Genomic DNA, 22,732 nt, shown 5'->3' with positions numbered 1-22,732 from the left:
TGATTCTTAGTAAAATTATTTAAAAAACCTGTTTAATATATCTTTCAGAAAAGTGTTCTCATGGCTTATTTTACTTTAATTCTGTAGTTACAGCATTTATTCTTATCATAAAATCTTAGATTATAATACTGCCTCTCTTTGTAAACAGGATAGTTATCAAAAAGATTGAAGATCAGCAGTTTAATTTAGCATAGTAACTCCTGCTGAATCAGTGTGCTTTAAATTAGGGAAATGTGTATCACAACTACAGTTGTGTAACAGCCTCAGATTCCAGAAAAATTCTATTGCTACCAGATGCCCTTTTGCTAGAATACCTATTCTTTAATCATAAAAAAAAAAAAAACAAATAAACTAACCAAACAAGTAAACACGCACAAAAGCCCAACCAAAACCAACCAAACAAAAAACTAAAAATAAATCCAAAACACACAAAGCCCCTCACATCCTTAGTCAGTAAGGTTTAGCAGGAATCTGTATTTTGGCTGTTTATTAAAAACAAGCAAAACACCAAAACAAAACAAAAAAGCAAAGCAGACCACCCCAAATATTTTCTATTTGAGGATGACTTCTGGTTTTAAGAAAAATAATTAACTAAAACTGCTAGTTTCCTTCATAAAAGAAGAAACTCTCTGCTACTAAGAGTTTTGAAAACAAGACAATTTAACACTATTGTCTCTGACTTTAGAATTCATGTAAATTGATAAATATTCATGCAATTTGCCTGCTCTTTTTGTGCTTAAACAAACTTAAATTTGATAGAAGTAAGAGGAGAGCTGACCATGAGTGTCAGTTCCAAGGTCTTTTTTATATTGGTTTTGCTGTAAAAATGAAGACAATATTATATCACCAAGATTAAAAAATATTTCCTATTTTTATTTCTAAAATCTTTAACCATTTTCTTTAGATCGTTGTATTTTAGAAGTAAAGATAATACTGCATCATTCTGTAATGTAGCTTTGGGATAAAAGGAATCTCATTAAAGCAACTGGCTGAAAAAATATCCAGACATGCATTTAAAAGATGTAATGACTTGGAAAACACAAATTCATAAATAAGCTTAAATCTTCTTCTGGTGTATTGATGAAATAGAATATTATAATAAAGTGTGAAAATTAGAGATTCTCTGTTTTGCTCCCAGAGGGACATTCTGATTATTTTCATGGAACAGGTACCAGACTTATTCCTTATGCACATTTTCCAGGTGATCAGTGGAGCACCTACAGAGTTGTGCTCCCTGGAACTCTAAATAGCAGAAAATATCCAAAACCTCTCCACTTCCTGCTGATGTAAAATTATTGTTGAAACTCATGAAACTTTGTTAACCATGAGGTTTGACTCCTTGATGAGTGGAGAGTATTCTTTAGGTAGCTTGCATGATCAGAAGTTTTAGTAAATTGGAAAATAAAGACGGGGTTGATTTACATGTAACCAATTCTATCAAAAAACATCAATGCATACATAAAGACACCTGCACTTTTGTATTGTTTAATAAGTACCATTTTTGTAAGAATTTTCCTCTGCGCTTAACTGGTGTAAAACTCTTACTCAGTCCACTAAAAACTACTAATCTTTTTATTAAAGCTGTGTAAAGAGAAGGTTTTCCAGGTAGCCCATGTCTCACAGTTGTGTTGCTGATAAAGCCATTTTAAGATGTTTTGATAAAAAATATGGTGTCTAAAAAGATAAAAGTTAACCAGAAGATATGAAAACACAGACAATACTGTAATCTGTTTCCACTAAATTAGTAGTAGTAAAGAGCCAGCTGCTGACTTAACACATCAACAGATTCTCTGGAGCTGCTACTGAAACAGCAGCAAGTGATTTGTCAATGCTGTCCCAGACCCCTAAACTATGCACAACTCTGAGTATCTCCAGTGCAACTGCAGCCTCAGCAGAGGAATTTTCCTTCAGCTGCACATAGGCCAAGATGGAATAAGAAGAGACAGAGGTGATGAAAGTACTATTAGTGAATGCAAAATAAACCAGGAGAGAAGAATATTTATAAAATGGAGAGTATAACTAAAGCAGTTTTTAATCCTATCCTGTAGGTCTTCCTGTTTTGTTTAGCACCAACAGGATGGAGCTGATGCTCCTCTGCATCCCTAAGGCAAGGAGGATACTGCAAACAGTGGAATTTTCTTTGGGAACTTTCAAAGGCATAGTGGTTGAAATTTCCTTAAAGAAACCCAACCAACCAACCAAAAAAACCAGACCAAAAAAAACCCAAACCAAAACATAAAAGCAGATGGCAAGGAGACCTGCCTTTTTCTATTAACTATTAAAAAGGATTGAGCAATTCAGAAGGATTTATACATGTCCTATGAGGCAGAAAAAGTCCAACAGAACCAAAATTTGTGCTTTGAATTCCAGTGTACTAGTCTATAGTTCTTAACATCTGTGTCTCTCTTTCATGTTTATGCATAAATATTCCAACTTATTGTTACTTTCAAGCAGAGCTGAAACAAACTGTGTAATTTGATTCTGGTTTTACCTATAACATAGAAGATGACAAGGGGGCAAATAATAATTTTTAATGTTTTAATGCTAATCATATTAGCATTGTGGTATTCCAAGTATTTTCCTTCTCTTGTGTCAGTTAAGCCTGTTTGCTTATCAACAGAAGAAAATCTGATACTTTGTCTAATGTCAGCAAGCACACTGGCTGATGTCATCTTTTTATTCAGTGTATGATCATAGTCGTTTTTTCTTCCACTACTGTAAGTCCTGAACTTAGTTTGGCTTATCTAAATTTTTTAGCCTCCTAGTTTGGGGTTTTTGAAGAAAAGCTTCAAAGTATTTGAGACTATTTTAGGTAGTTCCTTAAATATTAGCTAGGAACTGGATACAACTCCACAGGACAATTTCATACCAATAACAGCCATGAACATCCTACGCTGTGAAATATGTGACCATTTCTCAGACACTGCATTCTGATCTTTTGTCCTTTATGGGTAATGTATGCCTTGTCATACTGATGTTTCCTGGGGTTAGAAGAGATTGCTTAAAATGCACACTGTCTTTTACTTCTTATCATCACTCAGATGAGCCAGAGACTTTCAAGAAAACCTGGTCTTCAAGAGGATGGTAGTTTTTTGAGACCACCACATTCTGTAATCAAATAGTTCTCTTGAAAGTTTATTCTTTCAGAAGTAAATTCCAGAATTTGGTAGAAGAATCTAGTAGCTGTTGAAAAACAGTAGAAAAAAAAGCCATTTGAAGTCTAATGGGACTCAATATCTAAGTGCCAGAGATGATCTTAAAGCATGTCCTTTTGTTTCAGATTTGCAGACCAGTTTATTAATAAAGACACAAATGCACTTTTCATCTTCACCAAACTGACCTCCTGTTTGGCTCTCAATGTATCCGCTAGTAATTTTTCTACATCACTGCTAGTAAAGTGCTAGCAGCAATTCTTCTATTTCTCCTGTCAGCCAAGCTTTATTCAAGTTTGACCTTCTCTTTGTCTGACAAGCATCACTCATCTCTCGTGATGTGCTAGCATTAATATTGTCTTTCAAGCGTTATACAGTATCTTCCTAGAACAAACTCCAGCAATACAACATCCTCTAGGCTTGCACAGCGTGATGTTCTGTTCTGCAGTGGCAATAATAGCTTGTGGGTACAGCATTTATTATTTTAGCATGGCTTAATTTGTGTCATTGTTTCGGGCAGACAATCTATTTCTTTAACGTGCTGCTTCTATTTGAACATGGTTTTTCCTCCATTATTTCCCTTCCTTAGCAATACATGCTGATTAGGATTGCCCAGCTCAACCTACAAACTACTTCTGAAGACGAGGACTTTACACATGCTATTTCCAGGGAACAGCTGTATTGTTATCTAATTCCAGCAAGTATTTTGTCTGAAGGGTTTGCTTCCAGGAATGATGTAATTATCAGTCAGTTTGACATTCTCGCAGCCACTTCGCAGAACTAAAGATTGAAATGCTACTTTGAAGGAATGATGAACTTTAATTCTTTTTCCAATTTAGTGTTATGCAATTACGCACACTTCCAGGAGTGGAAAATCAAGGGTTTGATTCATTTCCATCCTGGCCTTTCCTAACAGCTTAGATTTTTAGAACCTTATTACAGTTCTTGCGCTGTGGCGGGGGGTGATGGTGAACTCAATTTTTGCAGTCATTAAAGAAAGAGGAATGTAGTGGGACTATGGTCTGCTGCTCAGAAAAATGTAAAAGTGAAATAATGAGACAAGCCTTGAAGGATCATTATGGTGGGGAGGGAGGACAGAACCATTCAAACCTCTTTGATATAAATATCTCTGCTGATGGATAAGCCTTATTGTCCAGTTGTATTTCTGATGGTATCACAAGCTACAAAAGCAAAGGTCTCTAGGTTCACTTCTACATCTTCATTGTTAATATATATTTCATACTGGAAGAATCTGCCTTTTCAGCATCTTTCTCAGATTTTTTTTCTCAGAAGTTTGGGTATAGGAATTAGTTATCTTGTATGATGAATTCCTGTGTTGTGTGGTGAATTACAGATGGCAACATTGCTACTAAAAATGAATAAATTAGAGCATGATTTAATTTGAAAACAGTTGAGAACTGTGTAAAGTTAAACTTTTCTAAGATCTGTTAGTTTTCAGACTAAGTTCAAATAGTAATTATGCAACATTAATAAACACTTGTTGGAAATTTTACTTAGCCTTGGTTTAAACTGATACGGGGATAGAGAATAACCTGGGGGCTTATTTGAGGGTGCTGAAAGAATACCAAATAAGCCTCTCTCGCTCCACCTCCCCATTCTCACCATCTGGGGATGAACTTACCTCGGTGGATACTTGTGAACCATTTTCAACAGAAGTCAGGATTTAGTGGCTATGCTAAACATTATTCAGCTTTTTAATACCTGAAATTTATTAATGGAAATTTAAAAACTAATTTTAACTAATTTCATGTCTAGTTACCTAATTAAATATAATTAACTGCCTTTAAAAAAAAGGGATCAGGAAGCATTTTCCTTTTGCCTTCAATATTTGATATTTGTAAATATAATGTTCAGTAGTATGCAGTCAGATGACCACCCTGCGCTTTGTCATTCCACTACATGAGTGTGTATATGTGGAGTGCACAGAGATAAAATAGCAACAACTAAGGAGCACTATCACTCCTTGGAATTTTCCTATAATTCTAGTAAAACACTCTCTTGTTATCTAAAATGGCATATGGTATAGAGGCATAACATGAAGGCAGTTACTGGTATTTCATAATGTAGTGAATTTTCACTTAAAAATCTAAGGAGCAAACTAAGTCAAATAAAATAAGTATCCTATAGGGTTAACTAAATCAACCACTTTTTACACTGCTCCTAGTACACTCATAACTTTTTTAGGTTAGTTTTTTGAATGTGTGTATGACAGAAACTCATTTCTGTCATATGATAAGCTCTTTTAAGTAAATCATTGTCATTCAGCAGTATAATCTGAGATGTCTGGCCTTGAATCTCTGATTTGAAAATACCTTCAATGGTCTCTTACATAATCACAGTTCATTTCTTATCTACATCAAGGAATGTTCCTGTCTATTCTGGTAGCCTAACGACTACTAAAGTGAAGTGCTTGGTGACTCTGGACACTTCCTGACTTGGTGCTCTCATACAGGCAGAGAACACTTGCACAATTCAGATTATTTCACTCATGGTGAGTTCAGAAGAAGCAGTAAACAATGAAGAAGTTTTCAAACTAATTTAGTCTCTGAAGATGCAGTCATTTGTTACAAAATAGGAGATGCTCTCAAGATTTCTTTTTGGGAAATTTGCGTCAGTTGTCTGCTTTATGCAATTTCTATTCAGAAAAGAGACCATTAGATAGGTGGGGGTTTTTTGTTTCTTTGTCTGTTTTTTTGTATGTAGCAACTGCAAAGAAGAGCAAGTTAAAAACCACATTTTCTCCCTAATTTTTGATTGTCACTCTCCTTCCTAAATTGAGGCACAATTAGGTTCCAATAAAAGAAACATAGTGAAATTTGATGAAGTTGGCTGAGACCCAAGAGAAGTAAGGAAAATTTCATATGTCCATCTCTCATGCTCTGAAATACAAGATTCTATTTAATGTGGAAGACAAGTCTCAACAATTTTTAAAATAACTTTCTAAACAAGTGAATTAAACATAGAATTCATGTGATTCTTTAGACATCTTGTAGCAAAGTACCTTCACATTATTTAAAAATTGCATTCCACATAATATGAGATTTATTACGTGTCTTTACATGACAGTATTACCAATGTTTTGATTAGACATTCTAGAAAGAAGGTGTAGGTTGCATGAACAGATTACGATGAGGCTTCTTAACTTACAAGGAGTGTCTTGCTTAAAACTCCCCTCAGCCCCCTCATTTCTCTTCACCTTCTGGACCCTTCCTTTTTCACAAGTGTGAGAATTCATGCAGTGTCAGTCTCTCCTGCTTAGAATCCTGTTGGTATTTGCTCTCTTGCCTCTTCTCTCACTCATTTGAGCAGATGCTGCTCCAACACTCTGGTTTTAACTATTCCTCATATTTTCCTTACTCCTCATAAAAGCATATTTCTATTTCCAGCCAGCCCAGTTCCAGTCATCTCGTTACTCCTGGCTCTGCTCCCACCCTGCTTATGAAATGCTGTAATAATTTTGTAGTGGGACAGTGGGATCATATGGTTGTCCAAATCTTCTTTATGTGCTCATGGAGAAAGAGTAGCCAGTCATATCTGATGTTGTCAGACAAATACATTTCACAAATAAATAAATTTTAAAAAGGTACTTTAAGAGTAAGCTCATTTTTATAAATCTGCTCAGTCAAATGAGGATAATTTGACAACTGAAACACTATAGTTTCATTTAGCCAAGAATTAATTTCTGAGGCTAAATGAAAACTCTACCGTTTCAGAAGAGAGGGTAGGGAAGTTTTGAAGTGAAAACATCAGAATAGTTCACATCCCAGCAGCAAAATACCTTAATGAATTTTTCTAAAACATGAAAATAGAAATTGATATCATGTCCATTTATATTCAGGAGATGAACTATGAAAATTACCAATTCACAGCATATCAAGCAGATATACTTGGTGCACAGAGATGTGCTTACTGTACTTTCACTAAACTGTGGAGTTTACTATTAATAAGAGTTTTAATTTAATATTATGTAAAACTCAGAGCATTATTTTGCCTCAGGTCAAGTAGCTATTGTTCGTTCTTTTAAGCATACTCTTTCTAAAAGGATTGTTCACAACAGCAGTGAAGGAAAGCTAAGATCTGTATTCAAGCACAGGAAAATGACAAATTTGTGGTCTAACAAAGGAGAAGAGACTTTTGCACAGCTGGATTTTCTGTGCATTCCAATTTGGTGTTGTGACATTGCTAATACCTAGCAGCTAATCCTCTTTAAACTTTTTGAATAATACAAAATCAGATATAATTTGACCTGTAAAACACATTTTGAACAGTTTGTCTCCAGTTTCTATTCTGCCCATTCTTGTGTATGTGCTTTACTTTGATCACATAATTAGCCTTTAAATTAGTGGCATAATAGAGCCTTTTAGTTCCCTGGATTGTCACTACTGTACTGTATTCAGCTTTACATTTGCCGGCATATTTTTTATATATGCATTTGAATGTGATATTTTCTTGCAGATAAACTGGTTTAAAAATGAAATGTGGCACACATTTAAGATGTAAATTATTATTTTGTAATGTATATAACCTGAGATATCTCCAAACACCTCAAAAATACCCTAAGTACTTAAAGGGTTCATAGAATGTGTCCTCCCTTTGGGGGAAAAAAGTGGAAAGATCAGTAAGGTGACAATTAAAACAGTTTCATGTATGCACTGTACTATAAAATGTGAAAGTGAATAAAAAAGGGGTAGATATTTCTATCAGCAAATATTTTCTGTCTGATAGTAAATGTGAATACATCATGGTTTTGCATTAGGCAATATAGAATTATATATGTCATATACTTTCACAGGTCTTCTATTGGCATTGGGGACAATTTCTATCATTATATGAGTAGCTGTGATAGAATTTCAGGAGTTGGAGCGGGGGCTGTGGTGTGTTTATATCCTTGGTAGAAACAGTTTCCTTTTCCTTGAAAATAGACCATTATTTTTTTGAAAACTGCAATATATATTCATTAATATTAAAAATATATTTTAAAAAAACAATGAAATTAAAAATCATGTGGAGATGGGACACGGTATGTAGATTATATACTATCCACACAGTCTTTCATAAGATTCTGGTCTACAGAATCCAGATTAGAACAGTGATAGATTTTTATGGCATAAGATATTTTCTCAGAGTCTGTTTTGTCTAACCTATATTCCCCTTCTTCCCAATTCTCTTTCAGATAGCGGTTCTGTGGATGAAAAGGTTTAAAATCACCTATTTGCTATAGGGATCATGTATTTTGTTGATGTTTGTTTGTGACTTCTTTGACCTATTTTGTTCCTCCATTTTAGTTGTGAAATCTGCATGGTTTTTTTCCCAGCTTTCCACTCTTTTGTTCTCCTTTGAGTGTATTGCAAATGTGTTGCATTTATAAACAGGATAACCCTCACTGTTGTGCTTATCATAATTGCCAACACAGGGGTCTGCTGCTGTCAAACATGATATCTCATATTTGCCTCTAATTATCACCTACACTGCATTCACTATAGGACTTAAAGGACAACAGCATTTGGGAAGCAATACCTTATCTTCCCATGGGTTCTTCCAGTGTGTTTCACTACATGCTGAATGCTACCAAAATGTATCCCAAAGGAATAACTATTCTAGCTTTGGCCTGGAGCTGACCCTGCTAAACATTTTCATATGTCTTATATGTTTGATGCAGTTAAATTCTGACCCAAGGTTACTAAAAGCAACCAAGTAACTGTACTTTTTTTGGTCTCTATTAAAGGCTCGGTTAGTAAGTGGAAGTTCCTTGGATGCTTCCAAGCTTTATGCAATCCAGGCATTTACTGGGTGAGTACCAATATGACTTTGAATGTTGTTATTTATATCTGCAAAGTAGTCTCATAACTTTGTAGTATTTTTTTCTAAGTGTTCTTATTTTAAGAAATTGCATTATTTTAAAGGGAAGATACACAACAAAACAGACCATTTCTTCTCCTTTTAATTTCTTTAATTACTTATTTTTTTGTGAAATCAATACAACAGTTCGGGTGCCAAGGGGACTGGATGACAGATCTTTTTACCTTTTTTTGCATATAAAATAGATGCCCTTTGAAGCTGTAACACAATTTTGTCTTCATTCTAGTAAATGTAATATAATGCTAGTAATATAATGTCAGTCTAGTACTTAAAAACTAAAAGGTCAAGGGAAAAAGATCTTCCAGTTGGCTGAGTGTGAATGTGGCAGAAACCAGAATATTTTGCTTTGTTATCTCCAGATGAAGTTATCTTGCATCTAGTTGTAGGGATTCCTTCCTTTGAGGAAAATCTCTCCTTCCTATTTTGAATTGTCTGGAAAGGAGAAGAAGTAAAAGTCATTGGTAAATTTATCAGTTACATTAGTACCTAATTGAAAGGGATATTATCATTTTGCTGGCACACTCTGAAAGCACTTTTTGCTATAGATATGCTTTGTTACAAAGGCAAGGTGATGACATCAAATTAATCATTCCTCTTCTTGTTTTTATATCTGAAAGGCTATACAACAGATGCTACATACTATGAAGTTTTCCTGGTTAGATTCCTATGTTTTGGGGTGGGGGTTACCCTAAAAGGTATTTATGGCATTTATTCGCTTAATGTAATTCACATGCCTCTGTGGAAGGTATAGTTAAGGTAACATTTGTACTTATTGTTAGACCTCTAACAAAATTAAGAGCATTCTCCAGCTTTTCAGTGGCTTAGGGAATTTCCATATAGTTTGTCATATCTCGAAGTCTTATGTTTCTGCCTTTCCCAATGCACAGAACCTTCAGAATTGCTGTAAAGGTGTGAGGCCACATGTGACATCGGGCAGGATTAGTTGCTCAACGTAAACCAGAAAAGAAGCAGTTTAACATCTAGTTATTGTGGAATTTAGGAGAGCATTTTGTAAGCAGACTCCAAGAGTGTAGGTACTGACAATCAGGTATGGATATCTATGCCTACAGGAAGCTGTATGTGACCATACTGTTTTGCCATATGCACTACTTTCCATAACCAGTTACTTAAATACCATTTCCTAAAAGATGCAGGCCTTTAAAAAGTAATGTACAAGAGTGTATAGAATTCTAATTTTTTGTGGGTTGCTCACAAAACAGTCTCATAAGTGTTAGGAGAACTTTTGCTACTGACAGTGACTGTACAGACTGAAGGTGCTCTTTTTATGCCCTCTCTTCCAGTCACAAATGAATAAATTCAAGTATTGAATCCCCTGAGTATAACATATGTCAATCCTTTGTTAGGACATCCTGTAACCACTGCATGGGATGACTTCAAATGACTGACAATAGCTCAGTACTAGCTCATGTTTTTAGATTAAACTTTACTTCTTCTACTGACAAAGGGTAGATTGGGCCTCTCCCCTTTGCTGTCTGCAATATCTTTTTTAAGCCTCTGTTTCACTAGGCCTCCCTGAAAACTGTTGTGCAATTTTCATTTAACTTCTCTCTCAACCAAAGAATGCTGTCATTTCAAAGACTTCTGTGGCTCTGTTTTAGTCACACTTCCCAGTCTACTCCTGCATACAAAAACTAATCCTAAATTCCAGCATCCCTCAACCTTTTCACTGACTGCAGTTTTAGCTTTGATTCTTTTTTCCTCTTACAGTCTCCAAAACATGTTACTATTTGAACCCCAGCTTTCCTGGGGTTTCTCATCCAACCTCTCTGTTAAATGGCAAAAAGCACCACCTTTCCTGGGTCTTCCATACCAGTATCCTATAAGAGCTTCTTCATTTTAACTTTCTTCTTCATTTCATTGAAAATGAGACACTTTAGAGTTCATTATTCACATATTTTTAAAAAGTAAAAGGAGGTCAGCTGGGTTTTTTGTCATGAATCTTGGGTAGTGCTGTTGGCTTATAATTGGGCATAGGGAGAGGAGTAGAGAATTTAATTTATAACCTATATTAACATGAACAGTTTTTCTATGGCTAGTCTTTAATGTTCCAAAGATTATACACAAAGACCAATATTTCATTGTCAATTCAGCATTGCCCAGTTTGTTAGTTCTGATGAAGTAGCTATTCTGTTTTTCAATAAAATTTGATCTCACAATCCAGATCAGTATATTAATCTTTACTTCCAGCGATAGCCAACAATCTTTGCATATTTACGGTCCTCTTACATGCTCTTAGAAGGATCGATTTGTCCTTATACAGAGAATTTTGCATGGGAGGATTTCTAGTTTACATCCCCAGAATCGGGGCTTTTTCAGTAAAGATGCAAGAAAAAGTCCTACGTAAGCAGTTCTCCAAAAATAAGATTGATTTCAGCCAAGAGGCAGGAGATGTTATTGTCTTCTAGGAGTTCATCTGGTCATTGATTCATTGCACAAGAGAAAGGAGACAGTTTCCCTTCACAAGCTGCAGTTTCAGATTGCAGTTCTTCCCTCAAATGTGTTTAGCTTCTTCACTCTCTTAAAGGTATTCAGGTGAATAAGTGTGTATGTGTAAGAATTTCCTGACATTACCAGATTTCAAAAATTAATTGCAGAGAAGTTGCAGAACCTTCTGATGGAATACATCAACTTCTTGGTAATAGCTACGGTACCACCCTGGTATTGTCACAAAAGATGGTGAAGTGCATTTAAAACCAAAATATTTAATGTCATTGATGTTCCACTTTGCAGATGATAACTGGAATGAGTTTTAGTAATACGTTTTCAAAATAACAAAATGGGTACCTCTTCACCATATATAACTTATAAATAAATATTTGTTATAGCATAGAGATGCACAGAGGAAAAAGCAGATCAAGATATTTCTGCCAAGTTGAAGTTGAGCTGAAAATCACAATGAAAAGATTGTGGGGGGAAGTACAGATTGAGTAGAAGATTAAGCTATTTAAAGAGACAGAGGTGTGAGTTGTGACAGATTACTGACTGAGCATAAATTACACCACTAATGTCATAATAAAATATCTTTGCATTATGTATTCATCTGCCTTTATTCTGTCATTCTTGCTGTTCCCTCAAAAGCCAACCTTTTCTTTCTTTGGTAACATCATCAACATGCTTAACTCAGACATAACTTTTTTTCCGCATAAAAAGACTATTAGTCATTCTTGAATTTGGATATTTTTCCTTGCTGTGTGCTGCTCCTTAATGATCAGTAAAAGGAGTTCAGTAAGAACCTCCATTTCACTCGTATTTTATGTTACAGAGCAAAATAATAGATGGAAGTGATTTTACAGATATTGTCTGTCAGAAGTAGCTCTTTGTGGCATAAGAATTCCTTATACACAGGGTGAGTTTTATTTGCTGCTGATGGAACTGCTCCTGAGTACCAAAAAGCCCTGAGTTTATCTCTTAGCCTCCATACATTTACTTTTCACAACCTCAGAAATGTTATTTTATTTCTATCACACTTTTGATGGGTTTGTAGGTCTGGAAGTTGCAATTTGGGTCTACTTTGATCTTTATGTTCTTGAAAAAAAATTCTAGTATCACAACCCTTCACAAAGACTGTTCATATCAAAATATAAAGGAATTGCATAAACAGCTTATGAATTCTTTCCCTATTTTAGATGATGATGCAGGGGCATCAGAAGGGGGTATGAAAGAAAGAGATTATCCCCTAAATTTATAGGGTAAGAGTTAAGATAGTACTTGGAAAGTGGTAATTCTCATAAGTGTTAAAATAAACTCTCCTATGCTCTAAGTGCTTTACTGACTCAACTAAGATATGAAAGGCATGACCTTTTTTTCTCTTGTAACTAGAAGGAATTCTGCAAAGAAAAACAGAGGGATGCCTTGATTTTAATAGAGGAAACTTGGGAATTTTCTGTGCAAAAAACTGTGTCAATACGGACTTGATGCATTAGAAGAATTAAACTGTAACATCTACATCCAACAGGAATCCTCAGCCAGAGTCTTACCTTAGATATAGAATTTGTCAAATTTTTTGTCAAAGTTTGTCAGGTGGTGTGGGTGGGGTGTGGGGGTTGTAATCCTCAAGTCACCAAAGGACTACCTGGGACCGAGGGGTGACCCTTCAAAAGGAAGTGAAAATTCTGTCACTGATTTCAGTTATCTCTCTTTTCACCCCAAAATTGTTTTGTGTACGAATAAAATGAGGACTTTCAGATGATAAACTGTGTTATACACCACCTTCTCTGAGAATATATCTCTGAATTAGATCTGGCAAGGTATGTAACAATCTTCCAATATCCAATGCAGAAAACGTTCGGGAGGATAATACCTGTGCTAACTGTTCTGAAGACTCAGGAAGAATGAGGCACATTGTTATCTCTATCACTATGTATTCTTTCAAATTCTATTGTGTCAGCCTTTTATTCTTTGAAGTGATTACAAGTTGCTCTTTGCTGCTGTTTCCAAGTTATATGTGAGATCTAATTGGAGTTTAATTGTGTGCTTAATGAGAAAGCTTAAATCGGGAAAGAGAAAATAATGATGGTCACCATGGAAGTATCTTAAAATGGGACAAGCTCTGTTTTCCACATTCACATGGAGATGTGAATCTGTGACTTTGCTAGATATTGTAGTCTTTATCAAATTTATTACAACAATGGTATTCTCTGCAATGTTGGGCCGCATCTCAACTACCAGATATACAAGACCTTCTGATGTAAAGCTACTGTTCTAACTTTTAAATTAATGGTAAAAAGTTTTAGGAGGTATTAAACAGCCTTTCAGCTACTCTGCTTTGGGTGAATGCCAGAAGTAAAAGACAGCAGCACCAAGAACACTTTCACCAGCTTTTTGTAAGAAATAGAACATTTACCGTCTTTAGCTGCTAACTGCTAATTTTGATTTTCTCTGTAAATACAGATATTATAAGCAGTTCTTAAGGATGCAGACTTGTAAGCCTCGTGTTTGTGTTTTCTTCTTTCCTTTGTATCTCCTGCAGTGGACTGTATGGCATTGACAGCATGCCAGACCTGCGCAGGAAGAAATCTTTTCCCATTGTTCGAGATGTGGTGAGTGACTCCTGAAACTGTTCATTTGTTTGTCAGTTGTCTGCACCTTTCTGGTAATTACTACTGTGCATGTGAGTGACAGTTTGTCAACAATTGTGTTAGGGAAAATAGGTATCTTGAGAGAATGGATTGAGGCCAGTAAAAGTCAATGAGGCAGTGTTATAATGGACTAGATAAGTCTGAATATCTCAGGGAATATTTAGATATTACTTGTGTAATCAAGTAATGTGCATTTCATGCAATAATAAACTGCCCATTCTCATTTTAAGTTAGCTTATGAAGACAGGTGCTATTAAGGGTTTGGGATAGTGATTGACTTGATTTGTTTTGATACTGAAAGAGGAAGAAAGTTCCTTTTAAAAAGCAGCCCTTTTTCACTATGAATATTTTAAAGATTTATGCGTACTTTTGGTACAAGATGAGGCATGGGGTTTTTAACAGTCATCACGGACAATAATAGTCTAGAAAAATAAATTTCAGAAAGGTGAAAAGAATGGCAGTTCCTTTGAGATTTATTCTGGCTTCCAGCCTAAACAAGATTAAGTAGAATCTCTCTGTTCTGAAGAATTTTGAGTGCTATTCACATTTCTCTATTTCTTTTCCTGAAGTACAGAATTCATAATTCAAGAAAATCCATACTTAGTCTCTGATGGTGGTGAGCCTCCAAACCAATTTTACATTGTAAAGAAATGATGGGGAGTTAACCTAAGTAAATGTTACTGGAGCTGTCATTAAAAGATCAGCCTTTGCTAAATTATGGCTGTGTTTTCTCAGCTACACTGTTCAGTGACACAGTGTGCTATCTGAACAGTCAGAAAGAGAAAGTACAGCAACCATTTTAGGGTAGAATTCCTTCTGAAATCAATGAAATGTTACAGTGTGTGACGTAGTATTACACAAGTATAATCTACTGCCCCATTATGACACATTTATGCATATTAAATGACACTCTGTTGTAATTGTTGGAACTGTTTGCAGAAAAGTATAGCTCAGAATTCATTAAGACATCAGAATGTTAATTATTCACTTTGAGAGGAGTAACACTTTCATTTTATTATTCTAGTATGTCAATGATTGCTGCTTTACTGTCCAGTCCCTGGAAGATAACTCCTCTTGAAGGAATTCTATCTTTAATAAGTATAAATTGCAGAGTTTTAAAACCAAAATTCATTCTGAAATTGAGTCATTATGGACTTACAGTATCATTCTTAGCTATGTGTTCTTTAACTATATACGTCTTTAAAAGAGTAAATTGTATTACAATTCAGTTCTACATCTGTAAGCCTAAAAACCTTCTACCAACATTAGAAGAACTTATTTCAGGCTTAGTGTAGGTCTTCATCTTTGAAAGATTATTTGTATTTAAAGGTATATGTTTCAAGCAGCCTCCTGCAAGCCCTGAGCTTTCAATATATTCCAACACACCTCATTTAAATCAATGACTTAATGATCAGGTCCTTGTGAGATGTGATACACTGTAAATTATCCTTGTTTTATGCTTACTTCTGACTTTCACAAAAATAGAGAGAATATTGCTAGAAGTGAGTGATATACTCTTTTGATACTGACTGAAATAGATATAATTTCATATATATTTCTGTTGCAATAAATCTGACAAATTATTAATATTCTTTAAAATTTCTTTCCTATCTTGGCTGGATTTTTCAGGCTATGGTAAGTACTTTTATACTGATAAATGTTCTAAAATGATAATAAAAACATTTATGAATTTCGTTAATGTCATATTTTATTATGACCTTGTATTGGAAAGTAGGAAAAATATTTTATGACTAAGAATTTAATCATAAGAGAATGTCTTGTCCTCTGCATCATATATACCAATATTATTAGAAAGGTGTTAAAAAGGTATTGATGTATTCCAAATATCCTTTCTAATGATACAAGCAGGAACGTTTAGCACCCAAGCATAATGCTATTGAATTATCACCAACTACAGTATTTCAGAACAGCAGCATTTTACTTATGGACTTTCTCTTGCAGATGCAGTTTATTCTGACAGTGATACCTAAATGCAAATAACCCTTGTGGTTTTTTTTCACTAAAATCCCTGTAAATTTAATCCATATGACTGTTAAATATGCTGGTTTATCACAAATCCCTCTGGACATCACTTTCTTCCAACATGACAAACACTTGATTAAGAACAACCTAATTACCTGTTTTCTATTAGGTTTTGTTATTTTATATAGGGCACTGTACTATAATTTTAGACACATTTCTGATTAAGGAGCAAAATGGTAAAGTTCCACGATTGCGTGAGTACCCATTGGGAGAACTGAGCATCAAGGACACAGAACAGGGCCAAAATTGCCTCCCTTTTTTCCTTTTTTCTCATGGGAAATGATATCTGTTTATTGACTTCTGCTGATATCATGAAACTGCAGTTCTGCTGGCTCATGTACTTGGATGAATTGCTGGAGGACAGAACACAGTAGCAGTCACTGCCCCATAATCCAAGTTAATGTTATTATGCCCTTTTTACTCCTGCCCTGACAAGTCATCCACATTGTTCTCTCACTTGGAATGACTGGAATTGTGCAATTGAGACCTGAAAGGATCAAATCCCTTTCTAAGTATAAGGGACATGAAGTCTACAGTTCAAAACTATAAAACTAGCACACTGCGGGCAAGTAAATATAAATGCAAGACTTTGAGAAGAAACCTATACTTTAAGAGGGATCAAATGATGGATGCTTTAAAGTAATTTTTTTTTAACCTGAAACTCTACTGATTATGAAAATTATTTCTATTCTTCTTAATGATCCCATTGCATTTTTACTTACCATTTTTTATTTTGATGCATGGGTCCTGTAGCATTAGGTTTTGTCACAAAAAGTTTGAAACAGCAAAGCCTCTGGGCTCTGTTTAATCTTTCCTGTGACTTTGTCAATCTCATTGGCACACACTGATGGAATTTCCCATATTCACAGAAATAGAATGAAAAGATGGTCACAGAGAAGTAAACAGAATTATTTACTCAATAATAATTGAATGGAAAAACTGATAGCAAATTAATGGCATAGAGAGGGTAAACTGCTGAGTTTAAAAGAAAAAGAAAAGGAGAGTTCTTTGCATCCCATCTTAACTGTAATAGCACAGTGATAAATCAAATCAAATATTACTAAACCAAGGGTGACTTCTTACCCTATAATTGGTTTCACAAGTTTAATAATTTTGTGTCAATCTGCAAGTTTAATTATTATCAAGAGAAACTTATTGAAAATTGAATCAGGGGAAGTGAACATTTAAAATTAAAATTGAACAGTCTTAATATATCTAAATAAATAAATAAAAATCCATTTTAAATGTCAGTGTTTAAAATGATAAAATGGGAAGAAATTAGAATTGTCTCTTCATCCAAAGATTAATGATGCAATTCCTCTGTTGATGTGAGCCTGAATTGCTTCTGACCCGATACGTATTTCACAAAAAAATGTCACATGCAAAATATCACCAAAACTTTTGCTGTAATAGGTCTGTAATGGTGAACTACAGAGACACACTGCACAGTTAGGTGAAAATTTGTATCCCCACAACAAAAGCAACAACAGACTTATGGTTAGTGGGTAGTGTCATTGATCTGCACAGTGCTGGGCTGTGAGGGCAGCAGTGCATGACAAAGCAGATACTGGGTGACAGAAGAACAGAGATAAAGCACAAGTATAGGGACACACGTGGGATGATTTAGAATAGGGGGAAAGAAGAATGAGAACAACATTGCAGGTGAAGTGCAGTAATAGAACAGCGTTATGGTTGATATTTCACACAGTGAAATAAATCTTACCTGTTCCTGTCAGGCCAAAAGGAGCACTGAAAGCAGAAGTGATATTCAGATTCGAAATATTATTTATTGTATATTGAAAATACTTTATTTTGAGTCACATCATATGTACTGTACTAGAGCAAACGAGATTGTCTCTACAACCCAGTGTGTAGTATTTGGAACCAGGAAGTGTTCATAAACCAATAACCTCATGTGGCCAAATGAGGACAGATTGCAACAGAGTTCCAGCCTTTTTTCTTGCCTCCAGGAACCAGAGTATTTCTCCATGTGTCCATATATTCATATAGAGAAATATGGATACTATGATCCATAGTACCAAATTAATATTCTCTTTAAGGAAAATAAGAATTTAAGGTTTTTCAAGGTCTTTTTATTTAAAACAAGTAACACTGTTATACATATGCACAGTTTAAAAATGCTCAGTGAGTTACAAAAATCATCCACACTGACAACTTGAACTGTAAGAGTACTGCAGAATGATCTCCCATGTTGCTGCAGGCACAGTCAGCTCCCAAATTAGGGCAGGATGCCTATCCTTGTACCACATTAATTTGGTTGGCAAAGCGGAAAAACAGTGACAGCCTGTGGTTTAAAAAAACTAAGTCACAAAGCTCTGAATAACAGGTTTTCTATTAGAAATGGCAGTTCAGCTGGGCACTGCTGAAAGAAACAGTAATGATGATGGAAGGTGTACTTCCATTATGTACTGAAACCTTAAAAGTTGTGGGCTGCAAACATTAACTAAAAGTTTTTGGAACTTCTGCAGTTTTGTTTATATCCAATAGCATAATCAAGTGCTAATTGCCTTCCATTAGATTTGACACCTGGTGTTACAAGTATAGTTTTAACCATTTTGCATTTGCCTCAAACAGACACTTGCAGCTCGAAAGTCTGGTATTTCCATGGCCATGCTCACCCGGACCTCCATAAACACTGAGGAAATGGTAAGTGTGTTCAATGACACGTTTAAATCACTTAAACAATGGAGACATTTTTGTTAAAAGATCTTTAAAATTTATTTCAGCCTTAGACGCTCCAAACTGGATGAAATTGAGTGTGTAAATATTCCATTTATTGTGTAGGAACTTTCAGGGATCCTGAGCAGAATTTGCTGCCTGATCCACGGTTACAAGGCCAGGTTTGCTTCTGCTGACTCACACCCATGACAGTCAGAAGAGACTGAGCAAGAAACCTTTGTCTTACCAAGCAGTTATTTGGGGGAAGCATTTTATACCATGCTTTACCTGCAGTCTTTCAGCATCTTTATGTCTTCATCACATCATGGGTGCAATCAGAATGACAGGACTCTGCAAGAAGATTTCTTTGTGATCATTATGTTTTCCCAGTCCTTATAGGTGGCTGGGACACTATTTGACTTTTTTTAATGTAACTCACACTAATAACACATCATTCTTGAAGAATCTTATCGCTAGTAAAACCTGTGTATTGTGGTTTCCCATTATTGACTTCACTTAGATTTTGAAAAAGAAATTTATTTGAAACAAAACCACAAAAGGTGTCATTTTCCTCAGGAATACTTGAAGTGTGATGCAAGAAGATTTACATGGCTAAACTAAGCAAAAGGACTAATTTGAAGGAATATAGGCCCATTTCGTGTTCCTTAACTTGCTAGTGCATACATAGCCTTCTAAAATATATCCTACATTGAAGAAAAATGAAGTGTTGAATTTTTCTTACACAGTTGTTAAGCTCCATAGTAGAAGAATGGAAGAACAGAATATACTGACAGGTGTTCTGGGAACTGAAACCCACAGCACAAATACACACACGTCCATCTCACCTGATTTATTGTGAACTTTCTGTGCTTATATGGTAATCATAAAGTAACAATTTGGTAGTGCTCAGGGATGGATTGCTGAGGTAGAAAACAGCTGGTGTTTGAAATGTTCTTTCAGTAGAAGAAGGAGTTGTTTTATTCTCTATCTCAAAATAGTAACAAAGGTTGACAGAATGAAAGAGAACTATTGAATCTTAAGAAGAAGTTCAAGGCTGAGAGAAAATTATACAGAAAAACTTACACCATGAAAGTCGTACAAAATAAAGACTTTTTTCATCTATGTTATAGTTTCTACAAAAATGCCCAAGTTCAGTAAAAGAAACTAAGATACTTCATATGATTTACTAAAAGATGTTTACTGAAAAAAACCTATGTATGTATTTATTACCTTTTACGATGATTAATATAGGTGCAGCTATTCATTTACCTGCCTCCCTTCCTGTAAAAACTATCAGACTCTGATTTTAGTTGCAAGTTTTAGAGATAATATTAATTGCCAACAAATGCAGGACAACAAATAATGATGGGGGCTGCACTTATAGATTCTTATTGAGGGGTACTCTTCAGGAGGAAAAAAGAAGGCAGCAAATCCCAGTAGACAGCTCAGTGTAAGCATTTCTCCAATGCTTGCTGTCAACCAGGAGAAACGACTGAACTATGATTCAGGAGATATGGAAAAATAATTTCAGTGTGGTTTTATGCCTTTATACTCTTTGGCCTCCCTTTGAACCATGCCATATGAAAAACTCTGCATCAGAAATAGATATTTCCTAAGAAATCTTTAAATAAAAATGTAATTCCAAAGGTAGGCAGCAAATACAATTTAGATATATCAAAGTTCATTTGATGAGAAAATGTAAAAAGGTAATTTAGAGAAGAGGTGAATAGGAGAAGCCTCTTATTATTTAGTGAGCCAGCCCTCACTAAGCATATAAAGGAAAGTGAGTAATCTTTCACAGATAAATGTAATGCTACAGCCAGGAAAGCCACTGGCTAGATATTTAAAACATGGAAAAGATAATACTTTTGTACTTGGTCTCTAAGTAGCCAGCTGAACTTAATAACCTAGGGCATCATTCAACAGGGTAGAGCAAGATTTGAAAACAAAAAGGACAGACATTTTCAGGCATAAAAGAACTCTCCAGATACTCTCCACAAAATGAAGATGTGAAATGCAGATGAAGAAATGCAGTCACCAATGAGAGTTAAAGAAAAAAATCCCTTTGGGCAAGTTATTCCTCTCATTAAGGTTTTCTGGCTTTTACCCTCCCTCAGCTTTTTCTAGAGGGAATATTAGTGACTCTGGTGGGAGCAGGTTATTTGGCTGACTAGATTCAGCATGGAAATTCTTTGAACTAATGCCTTTTATTAAAAAATCAAATGCCACTTATACAAAAAATTAAAACCTGAGGTGAAGGCTGTGAGCTTTGCCACCTGGCAGTGCTGGCCTTCTGGTAGAGCACACACATGACACAGTGAGTTTGTGTGTTTTCAGGCACAGGTCCAAAAACATTTTAAACAGCGTAATACTTAAACATATGTTTTCAGTTGAGCATTCATTTAATTGCTTTGCTGAACAAAGAGACGGGGCTGCAAGTTTGTAAAAATAATATATTGATGACATTTAAAAGTATTTCAAGTAGTATATGACAGAAATAAACTTCAATTCAGAGGATAAGCAGATAACTAGATAATTCTCCTATATATTGAGTGCTAAATGTTGCCATGCCCAGAGCTCAGTGAATTCATATAACAGAAACATTTAAACAGAGAAAAGTAATAGGAATGAAAGCCTCTAGACAGAAAGATAAATAAAATTCTCCTTTGCAATTTGCTTTATTAACAACAGGGGAAGGAACATGTTCAGCAGCAAAACTAATCTACAAATTGTGCCTTTTAGCTGAAAATTTCATTTACCCTCAAATGTTTACTTCAAGGCCTGTTGAGCTGTGCCATTTCATTACTTACTGACATTTTAGAAAAAGATAAAAGTTACTGGCAAAATAATTTATAATGTGAAAAAACAGTGAAGCTGAACAGGGTGAAAGGGCAGGATTTGTACTGAGGCTACTAGAGTTTAGGAGTGGGACAGTGTAACCTCCAAAGGAATCTTCAAATATCTGGTGGTTTCTGAGAAGCATCATTTCTCAGCAGGCTGCATAAATTCACCTTGGGTTTCTTTCTGATCCCTGTGACTGGCAAGTTGTGACATGGCAGGCAGAAGGTGGAGACACGTGCAAAGAGGGATTCTCCAGAGTTAGGTGGCTGTGACTGCCCCAGTCCTCCTTAGGGTCTGCCAAATCAAACCAGTGCAGACCTTTCCTTGCTTTCAGGCATCCAGGGTTCTTTTGTCTTCAAAGCATAAGGCAAAATGAGTAAATCAGTATTTTGCAAATTCATACTTCTATGTATATTCTGATATTTTCTAGCATTGTAAGTGTAAATGACATATAATTTAGCTACAATTCACTTGTATTAAACAAAGTCTTGATTTTTTTTTTTCTTACCCAACAGAAAATACACGTCTTCAAGAAGACATTGCAGGCTTTGATCTATCCTATATCATCAACCACACCTCATAACTTTGAAATTTGGACAGCTACAACTCCCACATACTGTTATGAATGTGAAGGTCTACTTTGGGGCATTGCCAGACAAGGCATGAGGTGCACTGAGTGTGGTGTCAAATGCCATGAGAAGTGCCAAGACCTCCTGAATGCTGACTGTTTACAGAGTGAGTATTTCTTGACGACTAAAACATTGCAATACTTCACATCTTTTGATTTTGTGTGTACCCTCAGATATATCCTAAAACAAAGGACCAGATCATCCAAAATCAATGAGGGCATGTTTAACAGTTGAGAAGCTAGCCAGAAACTTTAGGAAACAACTACTGTTAATTTTGCTTTTGTCCTTAAAATGTGCCAAATGTTGTGGGTCAGTTACAAAATAATGCTTGGTACCATCAGAGAGTTTTTTGCTTTCTACTGCCTAAGCCCAAAAAATGGCAAAGATTAAAAAAATATTCATGATACTT

General features: G+C 35.3%; 1 protein-coding gene across 5 annotated transcripts in view; it reads left to right on the top strand.

Annotated features, from left to right (window-relative positions):
* Positions 1-22,732, top strand: part of UNC13C (unc-13 homolog C) — a 133,538-nt gene that overhangs the window by 19,702 nt on the left and 91,104 nt on the right. For 3 of the 5 annotated variants that reach the window (XM_064668743.1, XM_064668742.1, XM_064668745.1), the window contains 5 exons: positions 8,347-8,369; positions 8,899-8,963; positions 14,023-14,100; positions 18,772-18,841; positions 22,210-22,429. In XM_064668743.1, coding sequence (XP_064524813.1) covers positions 8,347-8,369; positions 8,899-8,963; positions 14,023-14,100; positions 18,772-18,841; positions 22,210-22,429 — 456 coding nt within the window. Of the gene's footprint in view, positions 1-8,346; positions 8,370-8,898; positions 8,964-14,022; positions 14,101-18,769; positions 18,842-22,209; positions 22,430-22,732 lie in introns of all 5 variants that reach the window. The other 2 variants (XM_064668746.1, XM_064668744.1) reach the window with 1 other exon arrangement.

The sequence above is a fragment of the Pseudopipra pipra genome, chromosome 12 (genome assembly GCF_036250125.1).
Source record: "Pseudopipra pipra isolate bDixPip1 chromosome 12, bDixPip1.hap1, whole genome shotgun sequence".
Classification (NCBI taxonomy): domain Eukaryota; kingdom Metazoa; phylum Chordata; class Aves; order Passeriformes; family Pipridae; genus Pseudopipra; species Pseudopipra pipra.
The sequence above is the reverse complement of the archived record's forward strand: the minus strand, read 5'-3'. Positions and strand labels throughout refer to the sequence as shown.